The sequence below is a fragment of the Haliotis rufescens genome, unplaced genomic scaffold (assembly GCF_023055435.1).
Source record: "Haliotis rufescens isolate VD_foot unplaced genomic scaffold, xgHalRufe1.0.p SCAF_42, whole genome shotgun sequence".
NCBI classification, from domain to species: Eukaryota; Metazoa; Mollusca; class Gastropoda; order Lepetellida; family Haliotidae; genus Haliotis; species Haliotis rufescens.
In genome coordinates this window covers 938958-962169 of record NW_025964135.1, presented here as the reverse complement: position 1 = coordinate 962169, position 23212 = coordinate 938958, and the positions used below count along the sequence as shown (strand labels likewise).

At 43.0% G+C, this 23212-nt stretch overlaps 1 protein-coding gene across 1 annotated transcript; it reads left to right on the top strand.

Annotated features, from left to right (window-relative positions):
* The first annotated feature begins 112 nt into the window (after window positions 1–112).
* LOC124116489 (endoglucanase E-4-like) lies at window positions 113–22967 on the top strand. The gene is made up of 10 exons (XM_046477838.2): window positions 113–1037; window positions 8238–8396; window positions 11140–11324; window positions 13615–13774; window positions 14195–14306; window positions 17099–17246; window positions 18739–18883; window positions 19749–19914; window positions 20772–20962; window positions 22515–22967. The coding sequence occupies exons 1-10, from the start codon at window positions 746–748 to the stop codon at window positions 22652–22654; spliced, it is 1698 nt and encodes a 565-aa protein (XP_046333794.2). The 5' UTR covers window positions 113–745; the 3' UTR covers window positions 22655–22967.
* The last annotated feature ends 245 nt before the right edge of the window (window positions 22968–23212 follow it).

Genomic DNA, 23212 nt, shown 5'->3' with positions numbered 1-23212 from the left:
AACAGCCGCGACATTCAACTAAGTCTTAACGAAAGCTTGCTGACACGCAAGCTGGTATACATAGTGGACGGCACTTGTTGTCGGCGTGTAGTTTTTCGTCCAGCCAGCGTTGCACTCAACGATACAAACTGCTCAGCAGGGAAGCGGCCGCAACGCTAACTGTAGCGCTAGCGGAACCTTCCCGTAGCTTGATCCCCTTTAAGCTTTTCCTCCAGGCAAATTATGCCCCAGTCAGCGTGTATGGCCTATGTGGAAGGCAAAGATCGCACCCTGGGATGATTGCTTGTTGGTGTCTTGATTTTCCTTATGTTAACAAAGTACATAGGAAATAAGCGAACCTGATTACCCTAGCGTTCAATCGACACAAAACAGTTGGAGTTTGTCGGCCGTGGACCATCGGGAAATTAACAAACGGAAAAACGGGAAAAAATATAAAAGATGTTTTTTGTCCGTTGAGGGCTTTCGTTCAATTGAATAGAGGCATTGAGGAGAAAGGATGTTTACTGTGGAAGAACATGTCTGAGGTTCTGTGTATATGCTGAAGCAACTGGTATATGCGAGGCACATCCAGGCTGTGGTATTGATCTTAACACAAGGGGTGTGCTCCACTGACAGTTTAGCAGAAGCTTGGTAAAGATCTTTTTCACATGGATTTAAAAAACAGTTTATCGGCGGCAGCTGAATTGAGGGAGCCTGTTTAAGAAGGGATGGTAATTATAGCACAGTTGTCTCCGTAGTTGCAGTCATGGTGCATACGTCACTCTACCTCCTCACCGCATGCGTTGCCGTGAACGTCGTTCATGCCGTATTTCTCGTCCGTCCGTTTCTCAATGGTCGTATTCCGACAACGTTTGGTCTTCCCCGGCATAATTTCTGGCCATATATACCAATCATCCCCCCTGTGAAAGACAACAAGACCTACTATGGACTCCCAAAGCACAACTTCTGGCCTTGGATCCCAGTTGTACCCCCCGAGGACGACTTGACGCCGGTCACGCCCCCAGGACCCACCCCTCCTTGGCCGGACCCTGAGGGAGGTAAGAGACATGTATTCGGAATATTTTACCACGGTGATAGATTCAGTTATCCTCTAAAAACCTTTGTTTGTTTGTTTGTTGTTTTACGCCGCACACAGCAATATTCGAGCTGAAAATAATCGAGTCTGGACCAGACAATTCAGTGATTGATATCATGAGCATCGATCTACGATCTATCGATACGATAACATTCATAAACCAAGTCAGCGAGCCTGACCAACCGATCCCGTTAGCCGCCTCTTACGACAACCATGAGTTCCTGAAGACTAACTATTCTGACTTGCTGACTATTCTAACCCGGATCTTCACGGGTCCATTTAAAAACTAGGGACCTTTATATCATTTCGATATTCAGTTTCTCTACCTACACTGTAGACGTCGTCATTTAATTGAATGATGTTTGTGTGGTGTAGTGCGGGAATTTGACCTCGTTATCGTGTGATGTGTTAAAGATGACAGTAGACGGGACGGGATAAGGCCGCTGGGGGCAGACTAGAGATGTTTAATTTTAAAATTCTGGGAAACTTTGAAATATTGGTGTGACATTTATCAGACATGTTGAAATAGTAGCCTTTTCTCTTTCTGTACCCTTACGGTAGGGCAGGGCAGACTTACCCTTTTCGCGACCACCAGGTGTCATCGGTGGGTTTTCAGTGATCCATTCATATGATGATCACCGCTGTTTTGCCATGTGCGTATAGTGTAATCTGTGTCGGCGGATAATCGAGACTGGTGTTGACGTTCTATGTGTAGACGTGTTGGACTCGTGACCTATGAAGTATATATGTATGGCTTAAGTTAGTGCAAAATGCCATTTAAAGGGAAATTCCGTGAGCAAAGAGCAATGTTTGTTTTGTCTATACCTATATGTCCAAATCAAATTGATGATAAGTAAAACTCTTTCTTACCCCCACCCCTCACCCCGTGAGATATTTTGACATATTCTAGCTCACTCACTCATATCTCCTTGCCCTTTCTCCTATATCCTTTCCCTTTTTTAAAACTTCTGGTCCTTTTTCATTTAGAAAACTGCGATAAAAAATATGTTAGTTTGCGTATTGCAACAGTTGCTATAATCTATTTCGGTAAATATAATGTCAAGGGCAGTTTGTACATAATATATATATCACGTCAAGACTAGGGCATAATCAGCCTCGATTGTCTGCCGAGGCGATTCCCACTGGGTGTACACGGCTAATTGGAGGTAAAGAATGATATGAATGGATCACTCAGTGATAACACAGGGTGTTCGCGAAAAGGGTATGTATGCTCTACGGGTAGTGGGCGGTCGGGTAGCCTAGTGGTTAAAGCGTTTGCTCGTCACGCCGAAGACCCGGGTTCAATTCCCGACATGGGTACAATGTGTGAAGCCCATTTCTGGTGTCCCCGCCGTGAATTTGCTGGAATATTGCTAAAAGCGGCGTAAAACCATACTCACTCACTCACTCTACCGGTAGCACCCAGCACTCACACTTTGCAGACATCCTACATGCATACAGAGAGAACGCATCTGAAGAGTTAAATACTGTTTTCTTTAAACCTGTTGCTCGGACTTAACCTAAAAATGTACGAGAATCTGTAAAAAAGTGTTATCCCAAATATATTTGACCACTTTCTAAATGGACCCGTGAAGATCCGGGGTAGAATAGGTGTTCAGCAACCCATACTTGCCGTAAAAGGCGACTATGCTTGTCATAAGAGGCGACTAACGGGATCGGGTGTTCAGACTTGCTGACTTGGTTGATGCATGTCATCGTATCCCAATTGCGTGGATCGATGCTCATGATGTCAAACACAGGATTGTCTGGTCCAGACTCGATTATTTACAGAGTGTCATATAGCTTGAATATTGCTGAGTGTGGCGTTAAACAACAAACAAACACACTTTCTAAATGGCATTGTGTGTTCACTGTTGTGAGTTGTCGGCGCGACTGTTTCCTGAAACGTGCAGTGATCTCAGTTTCAGAGATGACTGATGTGAAAGACTTGTAATCAAATGTAATTCTAAACTTCAAACACGGTCAACTTGGGAGGTCATGCTACATTTCCCCGAGGAATATTAATTCGTGTCAGTCGTATCTTTCCTTAGCATAGTTTCCTATACGGCAGGGGTGGACATATTTCTGATTTCGACAACATTGATGACACGTGTTCGATTACACTGATCCTTCGAGGTTTTACATGAATCTGATTGGAAATAATAAACATATATGAACGCATGGAATCAATACAACTAAATAAATAAACAAACAAACAAACAGACAATCAAACAAGAGAGATGATAGCGATTAATTATAACGAAGGGTAGTCAAACGCTCCGAACTTTTCCCCAGGAACAAATACCTTAGAACCATGCTGTACTTTGTCTGCGAGAAGCAGCGGTCAGCGGTGGGGAACCTGGCGGTTAGAATGTTCGCCCGTGACGTAAGGGTCATGTGTGACGCCCTTTCTTGCCAAAAAGGTTGAGGTGAAATGTTGCTACAAGCGGTGTAAAACCACAATCTCACAACAGTGGAACCCCGTTATACAGGATGGTAGCCCCGTTAGATCGTCCTGAAGATGGATGGTCGGTTAAACGAATCAGCAACCCTTTTGTGGTTAGACTAACGGAAACGGGTGGTCATGCTCGCTGACTTTGTTAATGTGTGTCACGTATCCCAGTTGTGTAGACCTATGCTCATAATGTCAATCACTGGATTGTCTGATCCAGACTCGATTATCTACAAATCGCCGACATACAGCTGAAATATTGCTGAGTGCGGCGTTAAACAACAAACAAACGAACAAAAATAATATCAAGCAGGACTTGCAGTAAATGTCCGGAAGATGGAGGTTCCGGATTGACGAGGTTCATTGAATACGAAGGACGGAATTTTGGGTGATCTCGAAACTCGTTTTTGCCAAATTATAACAGAGATACAAAAGTTCCGTTCCCTGATATAGCCGGGGTGTTGCTAAAATCGATTTAAAACCTCACTCACTTTACTCAAACTCATGGTCGAAGGGTTGTTCTGATCACAGATTAAGCAAATATTAAACGCCAATACCAGAGAAAAAACCGTCTCGGTTCTCCGCCGAAACAGATTCCACTGGACCTAAAAGGCAAAATAGCGGTGCAAATTACATAAATGAATCACTGAAAATCAGTGATGACACCTGGTGTTTGCGAAAATGGTAAGCATGTCCTGCTCTACCGGCAGAACCTCCCACTCACACGATTTGCATAAAAATACGTGTTTGTTTGTTGACATTCAAGTGACACGAAAGCGCATTTACTGATTTTGTTGAAACTAAAAACGAAGTGTTATTTTTTTAAAACGTCGGCTGTGTACAAGTGCAGGAATTCTGCTGCTTGTAAATAAAAATTAAACGTTTAAAAAATTAAGAAATATGTTCGTTTTGCAACAAAATGGGAAAGGAGGGGGGTGTATTTGGGTTGGGGTGTGCAGTATTTTTTTTATCTCGGCCCAAACAAATCTTTTCAAGCTGACTCGGCATAATAGATAAATACCTCTGGGCTTTGATGTAAGTCTCGTGTTCTGATAGATATTTAGTTATGTGACCTTGACGTGAAACTATTGGTGTTGCATCAATGACAACACACGCCATCACGGAGACGGCAGGGGCATTACATGTAAGAATGTCAACCCAAGGCTATCTTAACAGATAATCGGTTTGAATAAACAAGATTTAAACTTAACTGTTAACCCCCCAAAGCATTTTGACACCTTGGAGAAAAGGGATTTAAAAAAAAGAAAAAACAATAAGCTCTCGTCAGCATTTCACACTAGAACCACCAGCGCTTTATAACGTCATGTTAAATTTATTATTTGGTTGTTTGTTGTTTAACGCCGCACTCAACAATATTCCAGCTATATGACGGCGGTCTGTAAATAATCGAGTCTGGACAGGACAATCCAGTGATTGACATCATTAACATCGAATCACGCAGTTGGGATACGATGACAGGTGTAAATACAACTAATTGTTTAAGTGGAACATATGAACGAAGGCGGACACAGTATAACTATTTGTGTTCAGGAAGTGGTATATGTGATGTGATGTGGTCCAGCGGGAGGGTGTTCGCTCTGTCCTGCATATGTTCCGGGTTCAAACTCGCTCTGACGACCCTGGGGGGTTGGGATGTATGTCGTGTATTGACACAATTTGTGAGTGAGTGAGTGAGTATGGTTTTACGCCGCTTTTAGCAATATTCCAGCAATATCACGGCGAGGGACACCAGAAATGGGCTTCACACATTGTACCCATGTCGGGAATCGAACCCGGGTCTTCAGCGTGACGAGCGAACGCTTTAACCACTAGGCTACCCGACCGCCCCTGACACAATTTGTAAACGCAGGGTTCTCGTTTCTACATCACAACGTACTGCATGCATGGAGAATCCGTACAAAAGTTCGATAACGGATAAAACAGCACGACAGACCCCCCCCCCTCTCACTTGCACCATTTGCAGCTGTGTCTGGGGGCTCTGTCCCCAGGGGGAAATATAGGGATATTAAATCATCATTGACATTTTAGTCTGCAAATCAGCCAATGTCATTTTTCAACTTTTTCATCAACTACTCATAAAATCTAAGGGGCGGTGGGGTAGCCTAGTGGTTAGAGCGTTCGCTCGTCACGCTGAAGACCCGGGTTCCATCCCCGACATGGGTACAATGTGTGAAGCCCATTTCTGGTGTCCCCCGCCGTGAATTTGCTGGAATATTGCTAAAAGCTGCGTAAAACCTTACTCACTCACTCATAAAAACTAATAAGGGATACGATGTTAGATGACTTCGACCCTTGAAGATCCGGGGTAGAATAGGTCTTCAGTAACCCATGCTTGCCGTAACAGCTGATTATGCTTGTCGTAAGAGGCAGCTAACGTGATCGGGTGGTCAGGCCCGCTGACTTGGTTGATGCATGTCATCGTATTCCAATTGCGTGGATCGATGGATCACAGGATTGTCTGGTCCAGATTCGATTATTTCATATTCATATAGCTTAAATATTGTGCGGGGTTGAACAGCAAACAAACATACAAACAAACAAACGACGTTAGTTCAGCTGATACGGACGTTTGACACTGGCAGGGCTCTGTAAGTATACACAATGCATTTAAGGATATTTGTAATTTTCCGTCATTACAAAACCTTTGAAAAAAGTCTATTTATTTTTCTAACATTGCTTTAAGGCAAGATAAGAGTGTATTTCCCGCTAAATATATATCCCAGTGTGCTGATAATTGAGGAGAATATGAAACTAGGACGAAACAAACAAAGGTAATTTAGCTGAATATAAAAAAACGAATTTTCAGCAAATGTTCGTGATTGCATAAAACATTTACGCAATTGATTACCAAACATTTTCACAGGAAACTGTGACTCTCTTAACACGCTGAACGCAAACACTCGCACGTTGTGACCCGGTGGAAACAAAGAAAACGTTTTCTTTCCGTTCGTGTTGTAAGAAGCTGAACACATTATGTTAATAAATGGTTGCTTTAAAACGTTCTTAAACATTTACATTCTTGATGTTGTTTAAAACAAATTATTGGGCAAGATCTCGTAAACGTATGCAACAGACGCAAACTTTGTTTCCAGGTCTGTGTTGAAAGATATTGTTTAAAACATTCGAGTGTACTAAATGCTTAAGATCTATTCTTACATATACCAATCCGTCTTGTTCCATGATGTTATCTCAGTACTCAAAAAGTCGGCAAAGTGTTGGTTACCTCGTTGTCCGACCGTGAACGATATAATAAAAAACACACAATGCCATTTAGAAAGTGGACAAATGTAACAAATGTTATATTTTGGATAACACTTTCTCAGTGAAGTACAGATTCTAGTACTTTATGTGGGCGAGTCCCATCCAGGACTGTGGTACACCAAGTACGTGATCTAGACTACCAGTTGTCGGACTTTAGGTTTTGGAAGCCTCGGTTGCTGAGTGGGTTAGATCGCTGACTTTGCTTGCTGGTGATTAGGTGCCTCACTCTGGCAGTGTGGGTTCGAATCCCGGATGGGACTCAACCCCCAAAAGTACTAGAATTAATTACTAATTACTTACTGTAAATACTAAGAAGTGTTATCCCAAGTATAACATTTGTGACGTTTGATATAATTATTTTAATATTTCACATTTTCCACATTTTATAATCTATATGGTCTCTGTGAGTGTATGCGTATTTATTTTCCACATTCTATAATCTATATGATCTCTGTGAGTGTATGCGTATTTATTTTCCACATTCTATAATCTATATGGTCTCTGTGAGTGTATGCGTATTTGTTTTCCACATTCTATAATCTATGTGATCTCTGTGAGTGTATGCGTATGTGTTGTCCACATTCTATAATCTATATGGTCTCTGTGAGTGTATGCGTATTTGTTTTCCAAATTCTATAATCTATATGGTCTCTGTGAGTGTATGCGTATTTGTTTTCCACATTCTATAATCTATGTGATCTCTTTGAGTGTATGCGTATTTGTTTTCCACATTCTATAATCTATATGGTCTCTGTGAGTGTATGCGTATTTGTTTTCCACATTCTATAATCTATATGATCTCTGTGAGTGTATGCGTATTTGTTTTCCACATTCTATAATCTATGTGATCTCTGTGAGTGTATGCGTATTTGTTTTCCACATTCTATAATCTATATGGTCTCTGTGAGTGTATGCGTATTTGTTTTCCACATTCTATAATCTATATGATCTCTGTGAGTGTATGCGTATTTATTTTCCACATTCTATAATCTATATGATCTCTGTGAGTGTATGCGTATTTATTTTCCACATTCTATAATCTAAATGGTCTCTGTGAGTGTATGCGTATTTGTTTTCTACATTCTATAATCTATATGATCTCTGTGAGTGTATGCGTATTCATTTTCCACATTCTATAATCTATATGGTCTCTGTGAGTGTATGCGCATTTATTTTCCACATTCTATAATCTATATGGTCTCTGTGAGTGTATGCGTATTTATTTTCCACATTCTATAATCTATATGATCTCTGTGAGTGTATGCGCATTTATTTTCCACATTCTATAATCTATATGGTCTCTGTGATTGTATGCGTATTCATTTTCCACATTCTATAATCTATATGGTCTCTGTGAGTGTATGCGTATTTATTTTCCACATTCTATAATCTATATGGTCTCTGTGAGTGTATGCGTATTTGTTCCAGGATACAACTACGGGGAGGCGATGTATAAATCTATTCTGTTCTACGAGGCTCAGAGGTCAGGCTACCTCCCGGACAACAACAGAATCACCTGGAGGGGGAACTCGGCCACTGACGACCGGGGCATGTTCGGGGAAGACCTGACCGGAGGCTGGTATGACGGTGAGTGAGTGAGTGAGTGAGTGAGTGAGTGGTCGAGTGAGTGAGTGAGTGAGTGGTGCGTGAGTGAGTGGTCGTGTGAGTGAGTGAGTGAGTGAGTGAGTGGTGCGTGAGTGAGTGGTGCGTGTGTGAGTGAGTGGGTGCTGCGTGAGTGAGTGAGTGGTCGTTTGAGTGCGTGAGTGAGTGAGTGGTCGAGTGAGTGAGTGATGCGTGAGTGAGTGGTCGAGTGAGTGAGTGAGTGAATGGTGCGTGAGTGAGTGAGAGGTCGAGTAAGTGAGTGGTCGCTGCGTGAGTGAGTGAGTGAGCGCTGCGTGAGTGAGTGAGTGAGAGGTCGAGTGAGTGAGTGGTCGAATGAGTGAGTGAGTGAGTGAGAGGTCGAGTGAGTGAGTGCTGCGTGCCTGAGTGAGTGAGTGAGAGGTCGAGTGAGTGAGTGAGAGAGTGATTGATTGAGTCAGTGGTTGTGTGGTCGAGTGATTAAGTGAGTGGTCGAGTGGTCGAGTGAGTGAGTGAATGAGCCTTCTCCAGTGGGAGTCCCCCAGTCTACATAGGCCGGCAGTATCTCAGGACTGCAGAAAATGTCGACTAAAAGGAAGACCGGGGGCTGGGCCCTGTGACCTGGCTAATGGTTTGGCATCATGCTCCTGCTATCGACCATTGGTTTGCCGGGCCCATAATCCATTTGCAGGCTAATTACAGCCGACATAGTGTTGACTGTTGCGTAAAACACCCAAACAAACACAACACAACGATCCACGTGGAGTGAAGATGACCGACAACCAACTGGTTCATCTATAGTAATCACTCGGCTTCATCGCAAGCTCAGGATACCACACACAAGCTGTACTCTCCCTCCATGGGTCTATGGTAATCAGAAGAGTTGAACGATTGACGGAGACAGACACACTGACAGACAGATATTATATTACAGTCTCACCGTATGCATACATTTGTAGTGAGTGAGTGAGTATGTTTCTACGCCGCTTTTAACAATATTCCAGTAATATAACGGCGGGGGTAACCAGAAATGAGCTTCACACATTGTACCTATGTGAGGAATTGAACCCGGGTCTTCGGCGTGACGAAAGAACGCTTTAACCACTAGACTCCATTTGTATTTACAGTATATATTACATATTATGTTGTAATTCTTGATGGAATTATGTTGGACTATTACTGACCAGACATACACAATGCTTTGTGAAATATGTGCAGCATCAGAAGTATAACAGGATTCTACGTTTAAGGGGGCGGTGCGGTAGCCTTGTGGTTAAAGCGATCGCTCGTCACGCCGAAGACCCGGGTTCGATTCCCCTTAAGTATACAATGTGTGAAGCACATTTCCGGTGTCCCCCGCCGTGATAATTACTGGAATATTGCTAAAAGCGGCGTAAAACCATATTCACACACTCAATCTACGGTTAAGTATAAATACAGGTGTTGGTTAAAGACATTTACAACTATACACTGGACATTATACACATATCTACACTGGACATTAAACATATATTCACTTGACATTAAACACATAATATTGTTCTGAAATGCTAAAATATGAATTGATGCGTTTATGTACGATGCATGTTGAAAAGGTTAAAACGTAAACCCTCGTAAATCGGACAACACATTAAAACAGTGAGTGAGTGAGTGACATGCTTTGGATACTCACATGCCCTGTGTCTCCAATAGCTCAATTGGGTCATGCAGACGATGGAGGTCATATCGAGCAACCTGACGTGCAACTTAGTTCTGTTAAACACAACATTCCTAGAACTGCTGTGGGAACTACATGCGGAGTGATCGACCTGTGTGCAGTTAACAGTCCTGTAAGATTACTACTCCTTAATCACCATATAGGTAACGGACGAATGGACCGGAATAGTCTGAGAGTTTCAATACCTCGAGGATTACCGCTTTTACATAGCGGAAACGGAACAAGAGTATTCGCTTCAGTTTCTTTCGGACTTAGGTGGAGGTGCCTTGACGATTTGATGTTTGTTTGTTTGTTTGTTGTTTAACGCAGCAATCAGCAATATTCCAGCGATCTGACGGTGGTCTGTAAATAGTCGAGTCTGGACCAGACAATCCAGTGATTGACATCATGAACATCGATCCACGCAATTGGGATAAGATGCCATGCTTCAACCAAGTCAGTGAGCCTGCCCACCCGATCCCGTTAGTCGCCTCTTACGACAAGCATGCATGGTAGCTGACAGTTTGATATCACTTCATGAACGTTTCTAACAAATACAAAGCTACGCACTTTTTCAATATGTAGTTGAGATTGCATAGAGAATTCATCAGAAGCCTACGGCCTTGGTAAGACAGTGATACTTTGGATGTAGTACCTATCTATGGTAGTGGATTGAGCGCCTGCCTGGAGGGCGGAAGGTCCGGGGTCGATCCACGGCCGCGTCATACCAAAATACCTTAAAAGATGATTGTTGTTACCCTGCCTTGCGCTCGGCATTAAGGGGCTAAAATAAGGACTGGTCGGCTCAGAGTCAGTATTCTGTGTCTGCGGCATGGTATCTCAGTGCGCTGGCAATATTAATCGACGTCGGTCCGGACTAGTACAAGCAGCCACATACACACACACACACGTACATGCACGTCACTATATCAGTGCAATAATCTTGGACCCCTTTCACCTCACCTCACCTCACCTTACCTCACCTCACCACACGTCACCACACCTCACCTCACCACACCTCTACTCACCTCACCTCACCTCACCTCTGTATTGCAGCCGGCGACTACGTGAAGTTCGGGTTCCCGATGGCGGGGGCGACGACGATGTTGCTGTGGGGGTTCCTGGAGTTCAAGGAGGCGTACGAGGGGACTGGACTGTTGGAGGACATGTACGACTGTGTGAAGTGGCCACTTGATTACTTTCAGAAAGCTCATCCGACCAAGTACGAGTTCTATGCCCAGGTAGGAAGAGTGTTTAATACCAGGTGGCGATTGAGGTAATTAGCCTCTTACACTTCTTATATTTTTCACCACTTATTTGCTTTTTACGCTAAATGGAATCTGTTTCGGCAGATAAACGAGGCTGATTATTCTCTGGTGTTGATGTTTTTTTATTTTTTATTCCAAACTGTGATGAAATACAAATATTTTTAGTTAAATATAAATTTCTGAGAAATGGCAAGAATATTGTTGTTTTCGTCGAGATGGTATTTATTATGTATAGAATATTGACCCAGCAGCGATTGGATAAACGGTAGAATATTGTAATGTTATTCCAAACGTTGCAGCGCCTAACAGGCAGCTTAGTGTGTATGCTTCATAGGGAGCTGAGAATGAATGTAAATGTAAACAAACAATTTTGTGCGCTCTGTGCGCTCTGTGCGCTCTGTGCGCTCTATCAATTTTGTAAATATAAAAGTTATCACCACTGGTAGGGTTTCCGGGGAAGAATAGGTCCCTGTACCTCATGCCTGCCGTAAACCCAACTAAAGAGCATCGACTGTTGTGAACTAAAAAACAAGTTAAAACGATCTTGTTTTGAGTAGTATACATTATGAACCAGGACTTTCAATGCATATTTTACGCACACTTATGTTGAGGTAAATAAGCTACCTGAGCTAATGTTCAGTTTCCTGGGTCAGGTGTCATATTTTCTGGTTAAACCTCAGTGTAGACTTGTTTCCGTTACATGGCGGTAGAGGTCTACGCCTTTAGTGAACTCCACCGGATCGTGACTTTCTCTGAAATATTGTTCAGCTTGTACAAACAAATGATTTGCATAACGTTCATTTGCACTAACGTCTATCGACGTAAGATATTTTAGAACGTATCGGCGTCTCTGTGTGTTGTTAAAAACATCAGGAAGCAGTTATATGTTCTGTGTTTCCAGGTGAAACCCACTTTCCCTCAACTTGTATTTCCGTCAGCCTAATGCATTACATCAAACGAAAATATGAGTCAGGAGGCTAATCATAAGGTTTAGCCTCGAAAGCATGGCAAGGTCATTACCTCAATGCACAGGAACCTTATGTATTCGACAGCCTCCGCGTCAAATCAAAAAGACGTTATAAGATGGTACTTGTTGTTACCCTGTCTGGCGCTCGATATTAAGGCGCTAAGACAAGGACTGGTCGGCTCGGAGTCAGTGTACTGTGTCTGAGTGGGGTATTCATGTTAAACTGCGGCATGGTATCTCAATGTGCTAGCACTTTAACACCGGCATTAGTCCTGAAACGCACACGCACGCACGCACGCACGCACACACATTATAAAAGCAATAATCTTGAACGCTATGTTTAACCCCATTTCACCTCACCTCACCTCCGGTACCGCCTCTTCCGGACAATTTTGGTATGTATAATAATATTCTATAATCTACACTGTACTGGGCCAATGCCTTCTTAATCCAAACAACTTTGAAAGTAGTTGCTCGAATAAACGAGGTTTGGTGTTTGCGCTAGTTAGTGGAACGTGTAATAAAGTATACACTTTGCAACGACCGATTTGACAGTATACAGTATATAGACATTATTTGTTACCGTACTGTAAGATAGTATCCCCCTTGTTTGAAACATCGGGGGCATATAGCGATCACAATGTCCGTCCGTCCGTCCGTCAGCGGTCCGTTTTCCGTTTCCGCAGCAGAACTGAAAACGGTTGAATATTTCCTGTTGAAACTTTTTATATAGGTAAGTCTAGTGGGGAACTGGTGCCTGTTGATGATTTGCGATATTTATTCTTTTTGGTTTTCATGATTTGTCATGATGAAAACAAGCAGAACTCCAAAACCGTTTAATATTTCTTGGATGAACTTGCTATACAGACCAGTATAGTGGTAAAGTGGTGCCTTTGGTGATTTGGGATATTGACAAATACGAAACAACATTATACTTTTCTTCACTGAACTGAAGGTATCACATGCCAAAAGTGGGGTACAAAGAGCCAAACTCCATTTCCAAATGGCACCAGACCAGGGGAGGTGACTCTTGCTTTATCTTTGCTTTGACCAATATCTAAATACATTCTTGACCTCCATTTGTCTAAAATGGCGTCATTTCCGGTTGTCATTTACTGCGACACTGCTCTAATGCTAACAAAGAAAACCAATAATTATGAACATGGATGCCAAAGATGCATGGAATGGGACGATAAAATATCAACCTCCGGAATGGGACCATGGCAACCTTTGTCTTTTTGTTTGTATTTACAACTTGTTTGACTCACATCTGACTTCTGTTACTATTTATTCAAGGTAGGTGACCCGTATGTAGATCACAGCTTTTGGGGAAGACCGGAAGACATGGACATGTACAGACCGTCGTATCGCTTGACACCTGAACGACCCGGAAGTGACGTCATTGGAGAAACGGCAGCAGCGTTGGCTGCCGGATTCGTTGCATTTAAACCAAAAGGTATCTTGTGAACTGCCGTTTTTTGCCACTTTACTTCAGTTCAAATCCATTTAAATTAATGTAAATTAAATAAATATATTTTAGGGCCCAAGACATGGGCATAAGAGACCCATAATGGCGTCATGGTGCAGGATTCACTTGATTTTACTGACGCTGTGTCATTGCACGATCAGAAGCTTTAACCCTTATACAGACAGGGATTTCAATGTTATATTGATGGACGTCAAATTAACGAGATATTAATATAGATTTTGAGTTAAAGCTCTTTATCACAGAAACCGGAAGTTAGTTATATTACTGATCAAGTTCTGTCCTTGTCTGTAGTTTCCATGTGTAAACAGCTTAGCTATCAAGATTCGGTTGGACACATATTTGAACTATTGAATCGTGTGCTGAATTTTATCTGCATCTTTATCTCAGACCCGGTCTATGCAGCGGAACTACTTCGTCACGCGGAGGAACTTTTTGACTTTGCTGATCGATACCGAGGAAAGTACAGCGACAGCATCCCTATCGTGGAGGAATTCTACACGTGAGTTTGTAGTCATTTTCCTTTCGTCGTCATCATGTATCGTAAGGGGGTGGGGATAACTTTTTTGTGTGTCTGTGTGGTGTGGTGTGTGGTGTGGTGTGGTGTGGTGTGGTGTGGTGTGGGATGGTGTGGGGGTGGGGGTGGGGGTGGGGGTGGGGGTGGGGGTGGGGATGGTGGCAGTGCATGACGCATATCATCCTCTACAGTCCTGTGTATTATATGTCAAGTTTATTACTAAACACATTCTCGGCATATTCGCCTCCATAGCTTTGTTTGAGAAGTGGCGCCATCCCCTCCTATCGCACCTTTGTCTAACCTAGCACATGCTTTCTCCCGCCTTTGGATAGTAGGGCCGTTTTGGGCGTGATGCCCGTCGTGCTAATCCATGGTACGAGGTATTTATCAAATAGAATGGAGATATAGTACACTGAATAAACGGGTGTCGATAAATAGTATACTTGTTTTTGAATATGCAAATTTGTCAGAAAGACAAGACTAGGACAGTATACTGTTCACGTGTGAGTCTAGGTGTTATGTGGACAGCTGTGATGGTCGTGCAATGGTCTACAGGCGTTCAGGAGAACGTTTAAGCGACGATTGCGTTACTCAACGTCGTTAGTTTAGGGGTGGAACACATTGTTAATTGCAATTTGAATGACGTACGCGGCCGGAAAGACATCGTTCGGATCATGTTCTACCCTTTGTGCAAATGCAGGGCCGTAACGTCACGATGCAGCAGGATAATCCTCGCATGTTGCACGTGTTGTAACATACTTTTTGAGGCAGCATAACATTGCTGCACTGCCGGCTGTTCCTCCACAACTCTCACCCATAGAAAGTGTCTGGGATAGGATGGCAAGACGCCTACGACAGGACCAGAACCAGCCGCCAACGCTAGCTCAGTTTTTTGGCCAATCTTTGATTGGCATTTGGAACAACATCCCAAGGCTGGTTTCAGTCATCTTGTGTCTTCAATGCACCGCCTCTGCCTCTGTCTGTATCAACGCAAATGGTGGTTACACTCGATACTGACTGTTTTACACCAACCTTCTTTGGTGTCGTTCTGTCTCCTGTTACCAGGTTTGTGTTTTGTCAATGAATTTGTTACGATAAAACATTGATCAGACGAATTACCAAACATTATGATGTTATTTACAATAACATAACATTTACCCCACTCTATATGAAGCATCACGATGTCAATCACTGGATTGACTGGTCCAGGCGCGATTATTTACAGACCGCCGTCATATAGCTGGAATATTGCTGAGTGCGGCGTTAAACAACAAATGAACAAATATATGAAGCACAGTTACTTTTTCCCGCTAGTTTATTTGCATGAACATGACAATGTCACCATTTAACGGGCTGTTTTTTTAGGCTTTCGGTAATGAGCTTCCTCGTACGCCGAACCACACCCCCACGAATGTACCGACGGCTGTGTTAGAGATTTGCTTGACACGAACATGGGCTGTCCGTGAACTCTTCGAGACCAGAGTCACGGTCCCTTCACATCGAATATCATCATTTATTCACAACCCGGAAGTTAAGGTTGCAGTACATACTTCTTGGGATTAATGCGTGCGTCATTAAAAACCAGGAAAGCAGTAATGAATCGCATTTATAATTCTGTGTAGTGGGATATCACCACACTCTACCCTAGTCATGTGTAGGGCAGTGTCTTACGAAGATAAAGTGAATTGGTTTAGGATTACATTTGCTGTGTGAGTGAGTGAGTGAGTGAGTGATGGTTTTCGCTGTAGACGCAATACTCCAGCTCTATCAAGACAGTATACAAAGCGTGTGGGCCAGGCAAACAAGTGGTTGATATAATGAGCAACTTTACTAACCGCTAGGGTACGTTGACACACAGCCTACCAAGGTACACTATTGAAAACTTTGTAAAGCCTCACTCACTCAAAAGTCGTAAGAGGCGACTAACGGGATCGGGTGGTCAGGCTCGCCGACTTGGTTGATACAGGTCATCGTATCACAATTGCGTGGATCGATGCTTGTGATTTCATTCACTGTATTGTCTGGTCAAGGCTCGATTCTTTACAGACCGCCGTGATATAGCTGGAATATTGCTGAGCGCGGCGTTAAACATCAAACAAACAAACGAACTTATTTGACTCACATCTGACTTCTGTTACGATATATTCAAGGTAGGTGACCCGTATGTAGATCACAGCTTTTGGGGAAGACCGGAAGACATGGAAGAGTTTGGCGTTAAACAACAAACAAAAATTTGCACTCACTGACTCACACCCTCACCCCCCTAACTGATTAGTAAATGAACTTTCGCATAAATAATTAAGAAATATCTGCTAATAGCAGAGTCCATTGTACGATTCCGACTACATTATTAGCATGTGTTCATGAATCGTTTCAAAATAAGTGCTCGCAAAACTCGTAAATGACGTACAGTACATTTAGTTATATTTCTCTTCGAGATGTCTCTCTATCATGCCTTACAATACTACCAAGATGAATTATTTATCCCATAGTACATCAATATTGGAAACATCTTCATTAACCGGAACAGTCGGATCGATTTTACGCTCTGTAAACACAATAAAATGTCAACCTTATTTATCATTAATAATGCATTTTCTTTGAGCTATTCTCTTATCACAGATCGCCTATTTCCGTAACTGCTTCATTTTGTTCCGGAAAACATACAGGAGTTTTAAGGACAGAACGGTTAACGATGCTGCTCGGACACAGTCAGAAAACATCGTGAAACATCGTGAAACACTGCCGAATGTTCATGACATCCTTGTTTTCCCCAGGTCGTCCGGCTACCGTGACGAGTTGACGTGGGCGGCAGCGTGGTTGTACCGCGCCACCGGCTTGAGGAAGTACCTGGTCGCCGCGGAGCGGAACTACGACCGGGGAAGCTGGGCGCAGTCCTGGGATGAGAAGACGGCAGGGGCCACGGTGAGAGTCAGACTGGTTCCCTGGGTATGCTGCGCTGGCGCTGCACTGGGCCACGCAGCATACCCAGGAAACCAGGCTTCGGTGAGATTCCTCAGCCGCACGCGGAAAACACACACGTCACTTTTCACAAACGACACACACAAAACACATTTCCGTAACGGAAAATGAATACTTGTACATTGAAATGTCCGGATAGACAATACAATCATTAAAAATAAATTTATAATGAAAAAAAAATTACTTAATATTACATTCTGCATTACGTGTGTACCCCTGGCAAAGGTTAAGTGCATTTTTTCTTTTCTCACCTCCCTGGGGAGAGTAACAATGGAGGCTTGGAATCCGATGATCGTCATTCTACCGGGTACCCATTTAGCCGGCGTGGAGAGGGACAAATAAACAATTTTATTCAGCAGTTGTATTTTAGAACTCTCAAACAGTTATGTAATATAATTCTAGTCGTGGCAAGTGAGTGATTAGAACGTTGTTTCACGGCTTGTTCAAAGTCTAGTTGTTGTAATTGGTGCACTGAAAACAGAAACAGATGTGAAAAATGTGAAACAGAAACATTGTCCCTATGTGATTAGGGTAATTATAATGAAATGTAAGTTTACAGACTAAGAGAGAGATATTTCTCTAATAACACTGTGTGTTTTCTCATTGTCATTGTCCAGGCACGTGTGGCCCAGTCGTCTAAGGCGCCGCAACTCGCTGTGCAGAGTTGCGTCCCTTGAGCACACCAGAAACCTATGATTGTGGGTTCGAACCCCGGTTCGCCCCGATTATGTTTCTAGGTTTGTCAGCACCATACTCGTGCTCGTGGGTTTCACCGAAGTGGTAAACTTCCGAGACCTACATCACTTCGGGCTTTCCTCCCACATTAAGCTGACACGCCGTGATATAACTGGAATATTGTTTAAAACGGCGTTAAACCCAACTCACTCACTCACTCACTCACTCATTGTCCAGTGCACTACGCAGGGAAATAGGGCAGGAGAGACGGCAAAACTGGTGTTCCAGTAGAAATACCTTGGGTGGCCAAGTCCTATGTTGCAGACAAGAGTTGCATCAGTTTACACTGTAGGTGTGTCAGAACACTATGGTCGTGGGTTCGAATCTCAAATTATCCCTGATTATGAACCTTGGTTTATCAGCCCCATACCTGTCCTCGTGATTGTCACCAAAGTGTGAAACCTGTCAGTGCTAGAGAATAACCAATCTCGAGTATCTGCCGAAACAGATTCCATCTGGCGTGAGGTGCAATATGGCTGTGAATGTGATCTGAATGGACCACTGAAAATCAGTGATGACACCGGGTGTTCGCGAAAAGGGTAATCGTTTCCTGCATCCCGTATAACTGTACATATTACCTCCGATATAAAGCTGACACGTCACGATGTTACAGAAAAGTTTTCAAAACGGGGTTAAATTCACTCACTCACCATTCATATTGAGAATCTATGTCCATGTTTTATGATTTCGGGGTTTTCAGGTGTTGCTCTACAAGCTGACAAAGCAGCGGAGGTACCGTCTGGAGATCGAGGACATCATGCGCGACTGGCTCCCCGGGGGGTCGGTGGACTACACCCCGAAAGGCCTGGCGTTCAGGATGAGATGGGGGTCGCTCCGATATTCCGGTAGGGTTGTGTGGTAGCACAATATCTTTTTAAATCAGTTTTTAAAAGTTTTTTTAATGATTGTTTGAGTGACTTTGCGGGTGGCTGAATTAGTGTGAGAGAATGATTGACGCCAGTTGTGGATTTTATCATTTGACTGAAACTGCACGAATATGGTTAAAACAAACCAAATATATAAATCGGGGTGAATGTGGGAATAGGACCCACTATCATAGAATCCATGCACGTCTAAGGGAGAAAATTCAGCGGCAGAAAAGTTAATATATTGTGCTCTTGGATATATCTCTGGCGTTTGGTGAAAACAAAGGGTGGGTCAGGCTGTCGTTTGAGGCACTTTGAAATATCACTTCATGGATGTGTATAAGATAAGGTATTTCAACTCAGGCACTACTGATTATACTTTTTAATGATTTTGTTGTCACTAACATTCTGTATTTCTTGTCATTGCCTCACGACAGTCTTGAAAATAATCGAACCTGTTCCAGAGAAACAAATGGTTGATATTGTGCGCAGACCACGTACCTCATGAGTCTTGCTAGGAAGACATGTCTGAGTGTGGGTATTCCCTGCTGGACGCCCTTCAGGGGATGGTGGGTAGCCTAGTGGTTAAAGCGTTCGCTCGTCGCGCCGAAGATCCGGGTTCGATTCCCTCATTGGTACAACGTGAGAAGATTTCTGGTGTCCCACTTGTTGGAATATTACTAAAAGCGGCATAAAACCATACTCACTCACTATTGTAATCAGATTTTGTTACCACACGATTCCCTTTCCCCAACAGCCCAGTCACGTGGCTCGTAATTCGCGGCACCACGGGGTACTGCACTGCGGAGTTTGAATGTAACGTACCATTGTGATTCCATTGCAGCCAACATGGCGACTGTTGCCCTGGCTGCAGCTAACCTGGGCGTCAAACCAGACTTGTACCGGAAGTGGGCCCAGGACCAGATTCACTACATGCTGGGGGAGGGGGGCAGGAGCTACGTCATCGGCTTCGGGTTCAACCCCCCGACACGACCACACCACGCCTCCAGGCAGGTCATGTAGGCTAACACCAATGCAGAAGGTCCATATTCCCAGAACAGTATCACAACGTCTTCTGTGAATAGAATCCACGACAAGATTAAACTTCAGACATGATAACTACCCTCGTTGCAACAAAGTCCACATAGGCCCGTGTGCACAAACGCGTTTTAGCTGGTTGTAGGTCTTACAGGTGTGGACCAGTCTTAGTGCTTATATCGATTTGAAATACTTCAAAATAAGTTGTCCACACTATAAATAAAACCTTTTCTATATTCATCAGAAATCTCTGGTAAAGGCAGAGTCGAATGTACGGTTCCGACTAAATCATGAGCATATGTTTATGAAGCATATCAACTAGTGATAATAGCAGGTGTTTGCGAAAGGTGAACGTATCCTGCCCAACCGGTGGGACCCGTCACAAACACATGCAAAGGCCAGTGAAATGTTCACTTGAAAAAATCACATGGGAACATCTAGTACAAGTAAAAAAAGGGAATTACATCGGACATCATTTAGTCACTGTTTCGGGAAATTTGGAAATGCCCTTTACATGTCAAAAATATTTTTTTTTTAAAAATCTTTGAGGCCTTGACTGTTGTAACCCTGGATACACTTTAATCTAACTACCGTACTGAATACTAATCTTTCAGTTAAATGTTCGCCAGTTCTAGTTGCCATTGTTATACTTTTGACATTCTCTAAGGATAAATGGATTCTTTTTGTATGAAATATAACTCTGTAAATAATAATTTGAGCACAATGCATGTCTACAGCAGTCTTTTTCATCAACTGCATGTCTTAATGAATGATTGGATTCTTGGTCTGTAACACGCTACTAGAAGGTTTTATGATGTACTCTTCACAGCTCATGCGACCCTAGTCCCTGGCCGTGCACATGGTCGGACTTCTCCAAGTCAGAGCCCAACACACACACGCTGTACGGAGCTCTGGTGGGCGGGCCGGATATCTACGACAACTTCGTGGATGACAGGGCCGACTACATCCACAACGAGGTGACCACCGACTACAACGCCGGTTTCCAGTCAGCTGTGGCGGGTACGAGCCGTTGTCATGTCTGTAAACCTTCTGGTGAAGAACGGGCATGCTTGCTCTGTTATGCACCGCGCATGTTGCACAGGGCTCCATGGGGCTGGACGGCGATAGTGCTTGCTGGGTGCATAGTGTTCCTGCGGGCAATGTTATATAACGATGTCACATCCATTGACGTGGATCATTGCTCATGATACTGATCACTGGATTGTCGGGTCCAGACTCGATTGTTTTAAGACAAAACCCATTCCATATTCATAAGAAGTCGATTGTACGATTTCAACCATCTCATGAACATGTCTTTATGAATCACTATAAAATAGTGATGATACCAAGTGTTTTTTCGAAGCGGTGAGCGTATCCTGTCCACCGGTGGCACCCATCACAAACACATGCAAAGACAAGTCAATTGTTCACCTGAAGAAACACGGATACACATTGTGGAAAGAGCTTGCTCGATTGTACCTCGAAAGTTGTGAAATGTAAATACCAATAGCTGGAGCTGCTGGAATTATACATTGTTTAATTAAAAACTGTGTCTGGTGGGTGATACAGGTAGGGCAGGACCAGCCTACCCTTTTAGGAACACCTGGTGTCATTAATGATTTTCAGTGATCCATTCATAGTTTCATCACTATTTTTCCTATTACCCCCAATGGAACCCGTTTGGGATATAATCGAGACTGGCTATTCTCTGGCGTTGACTCTTTATTTTAAATGCCAGATTTTCATAGGCTTGAACATTCAACCAAATCTAGCATCAGGTGTAACCCTGGACACCGAAGCTCTGACCACTCATGTTACATTATCCCAACCACGGTATATTCCTGCACACGGACGTGAACAAATACACCCCTTGTGTTAATCAAGTCTAATCAACTTCCACATCATTCCAAGATGAATTAATATATTTAGTCGCTATTCAGAATTAAGGTTGGCCCTGCCGAGTGGTCGAAATTGTGACTGCTGTGCACAGTTGCATCCCTTGTCCAAGACAGAATCCGCTAGTAGTGTTTTTTATTCCTGATAATGATCCTTGGTGTTTAGAAACAGTTTTGGTATTTCTCCCATATGATTTGTTTGTTTGTTTGTTGTTTAACGCCGCACTCAGCAATATTCCAACTATATGACGGCGGTCAGTAAATAATCAAGTCTGGACCAGACGATCCAGTGATTGACATCATGAGCATCGATCCACGCAACTGGGATACGATCACATGCTTCAACCAAGTGAGCGAGCCTGACCACCTGATCCCGTTAGTCGCCTCTTACGACAAGCATAGTCGCCTTTTACAGCAAGTATGGGGTGCTGAAGACCTATTCTACCTCGGATCTTCTCGGGTCTTCACGGGTCTTCACGGGTCTTCACGGGTCTCTCCCATATGAAGCGGACAGAACGTGATACATGACATGGTTGAAAGGGGCTTATAATCTCAAACACTCAACCTTTTTGTCAAATATGGTAACAATTTTTTCTTGAAACAAACTACTTTAAAAAAACAGCCCTCTTCCAAAATATCCAACGGTCGGTTCCTATATTAATGTCAATGTGTTTCAGGTCTAAAGCTACTGGAGATGAAGAAGCAAGCGGCCGAGGGCAAAGCGACCATCAGCTTATCCACACCGACGCTAGCCGAGATACGATCAGTTGAAAAGCACAGCCAACCGCTTGTTCGACTTATCAGAACTTCGAAATAACAAATTTCCATCAGTTATGAGTGCAGGACAAACCATTCCGTGTTGAATTGATATACAACATAACGCCTCATATTCGATATATCCGATTTTCGACTTATTGGAACATATTGTCGTATAATGCGTATATTGAGAAGGAATCATTAGCTGTTTGTCACAATGACGTGATCACAAGTGCAAATAGAGCGGTGCATAGTCGAACGAGAGTGTGTGAAGCGCGTGTAAAATACTGTACATTCCCTCGGTGTCTCCATGTTGTTGGTGTACTATATTGACAGTTGTATATAGTGTGTATATATTTTGTACCAAAGTGTATAATAAATGATTGAATAATAAATGTTTGTATTTCTTGGTTTTAAAGAAAACCCAAACTTATCTGGATTTTTCATGTTCTCTGTCAGAGAGGGTATATTTTGAGTTATCACCTGGTTAAGGTGAAACCGATACCTGGGGCCACGTGCGAGAAGGTGCGCTTACTACTGACCAATTTGAAAAGCGAATATTTCTCCTGTCACTTATGTTTACCTTTCTCAAAATCATAAATGAGTAAGAATACAAACG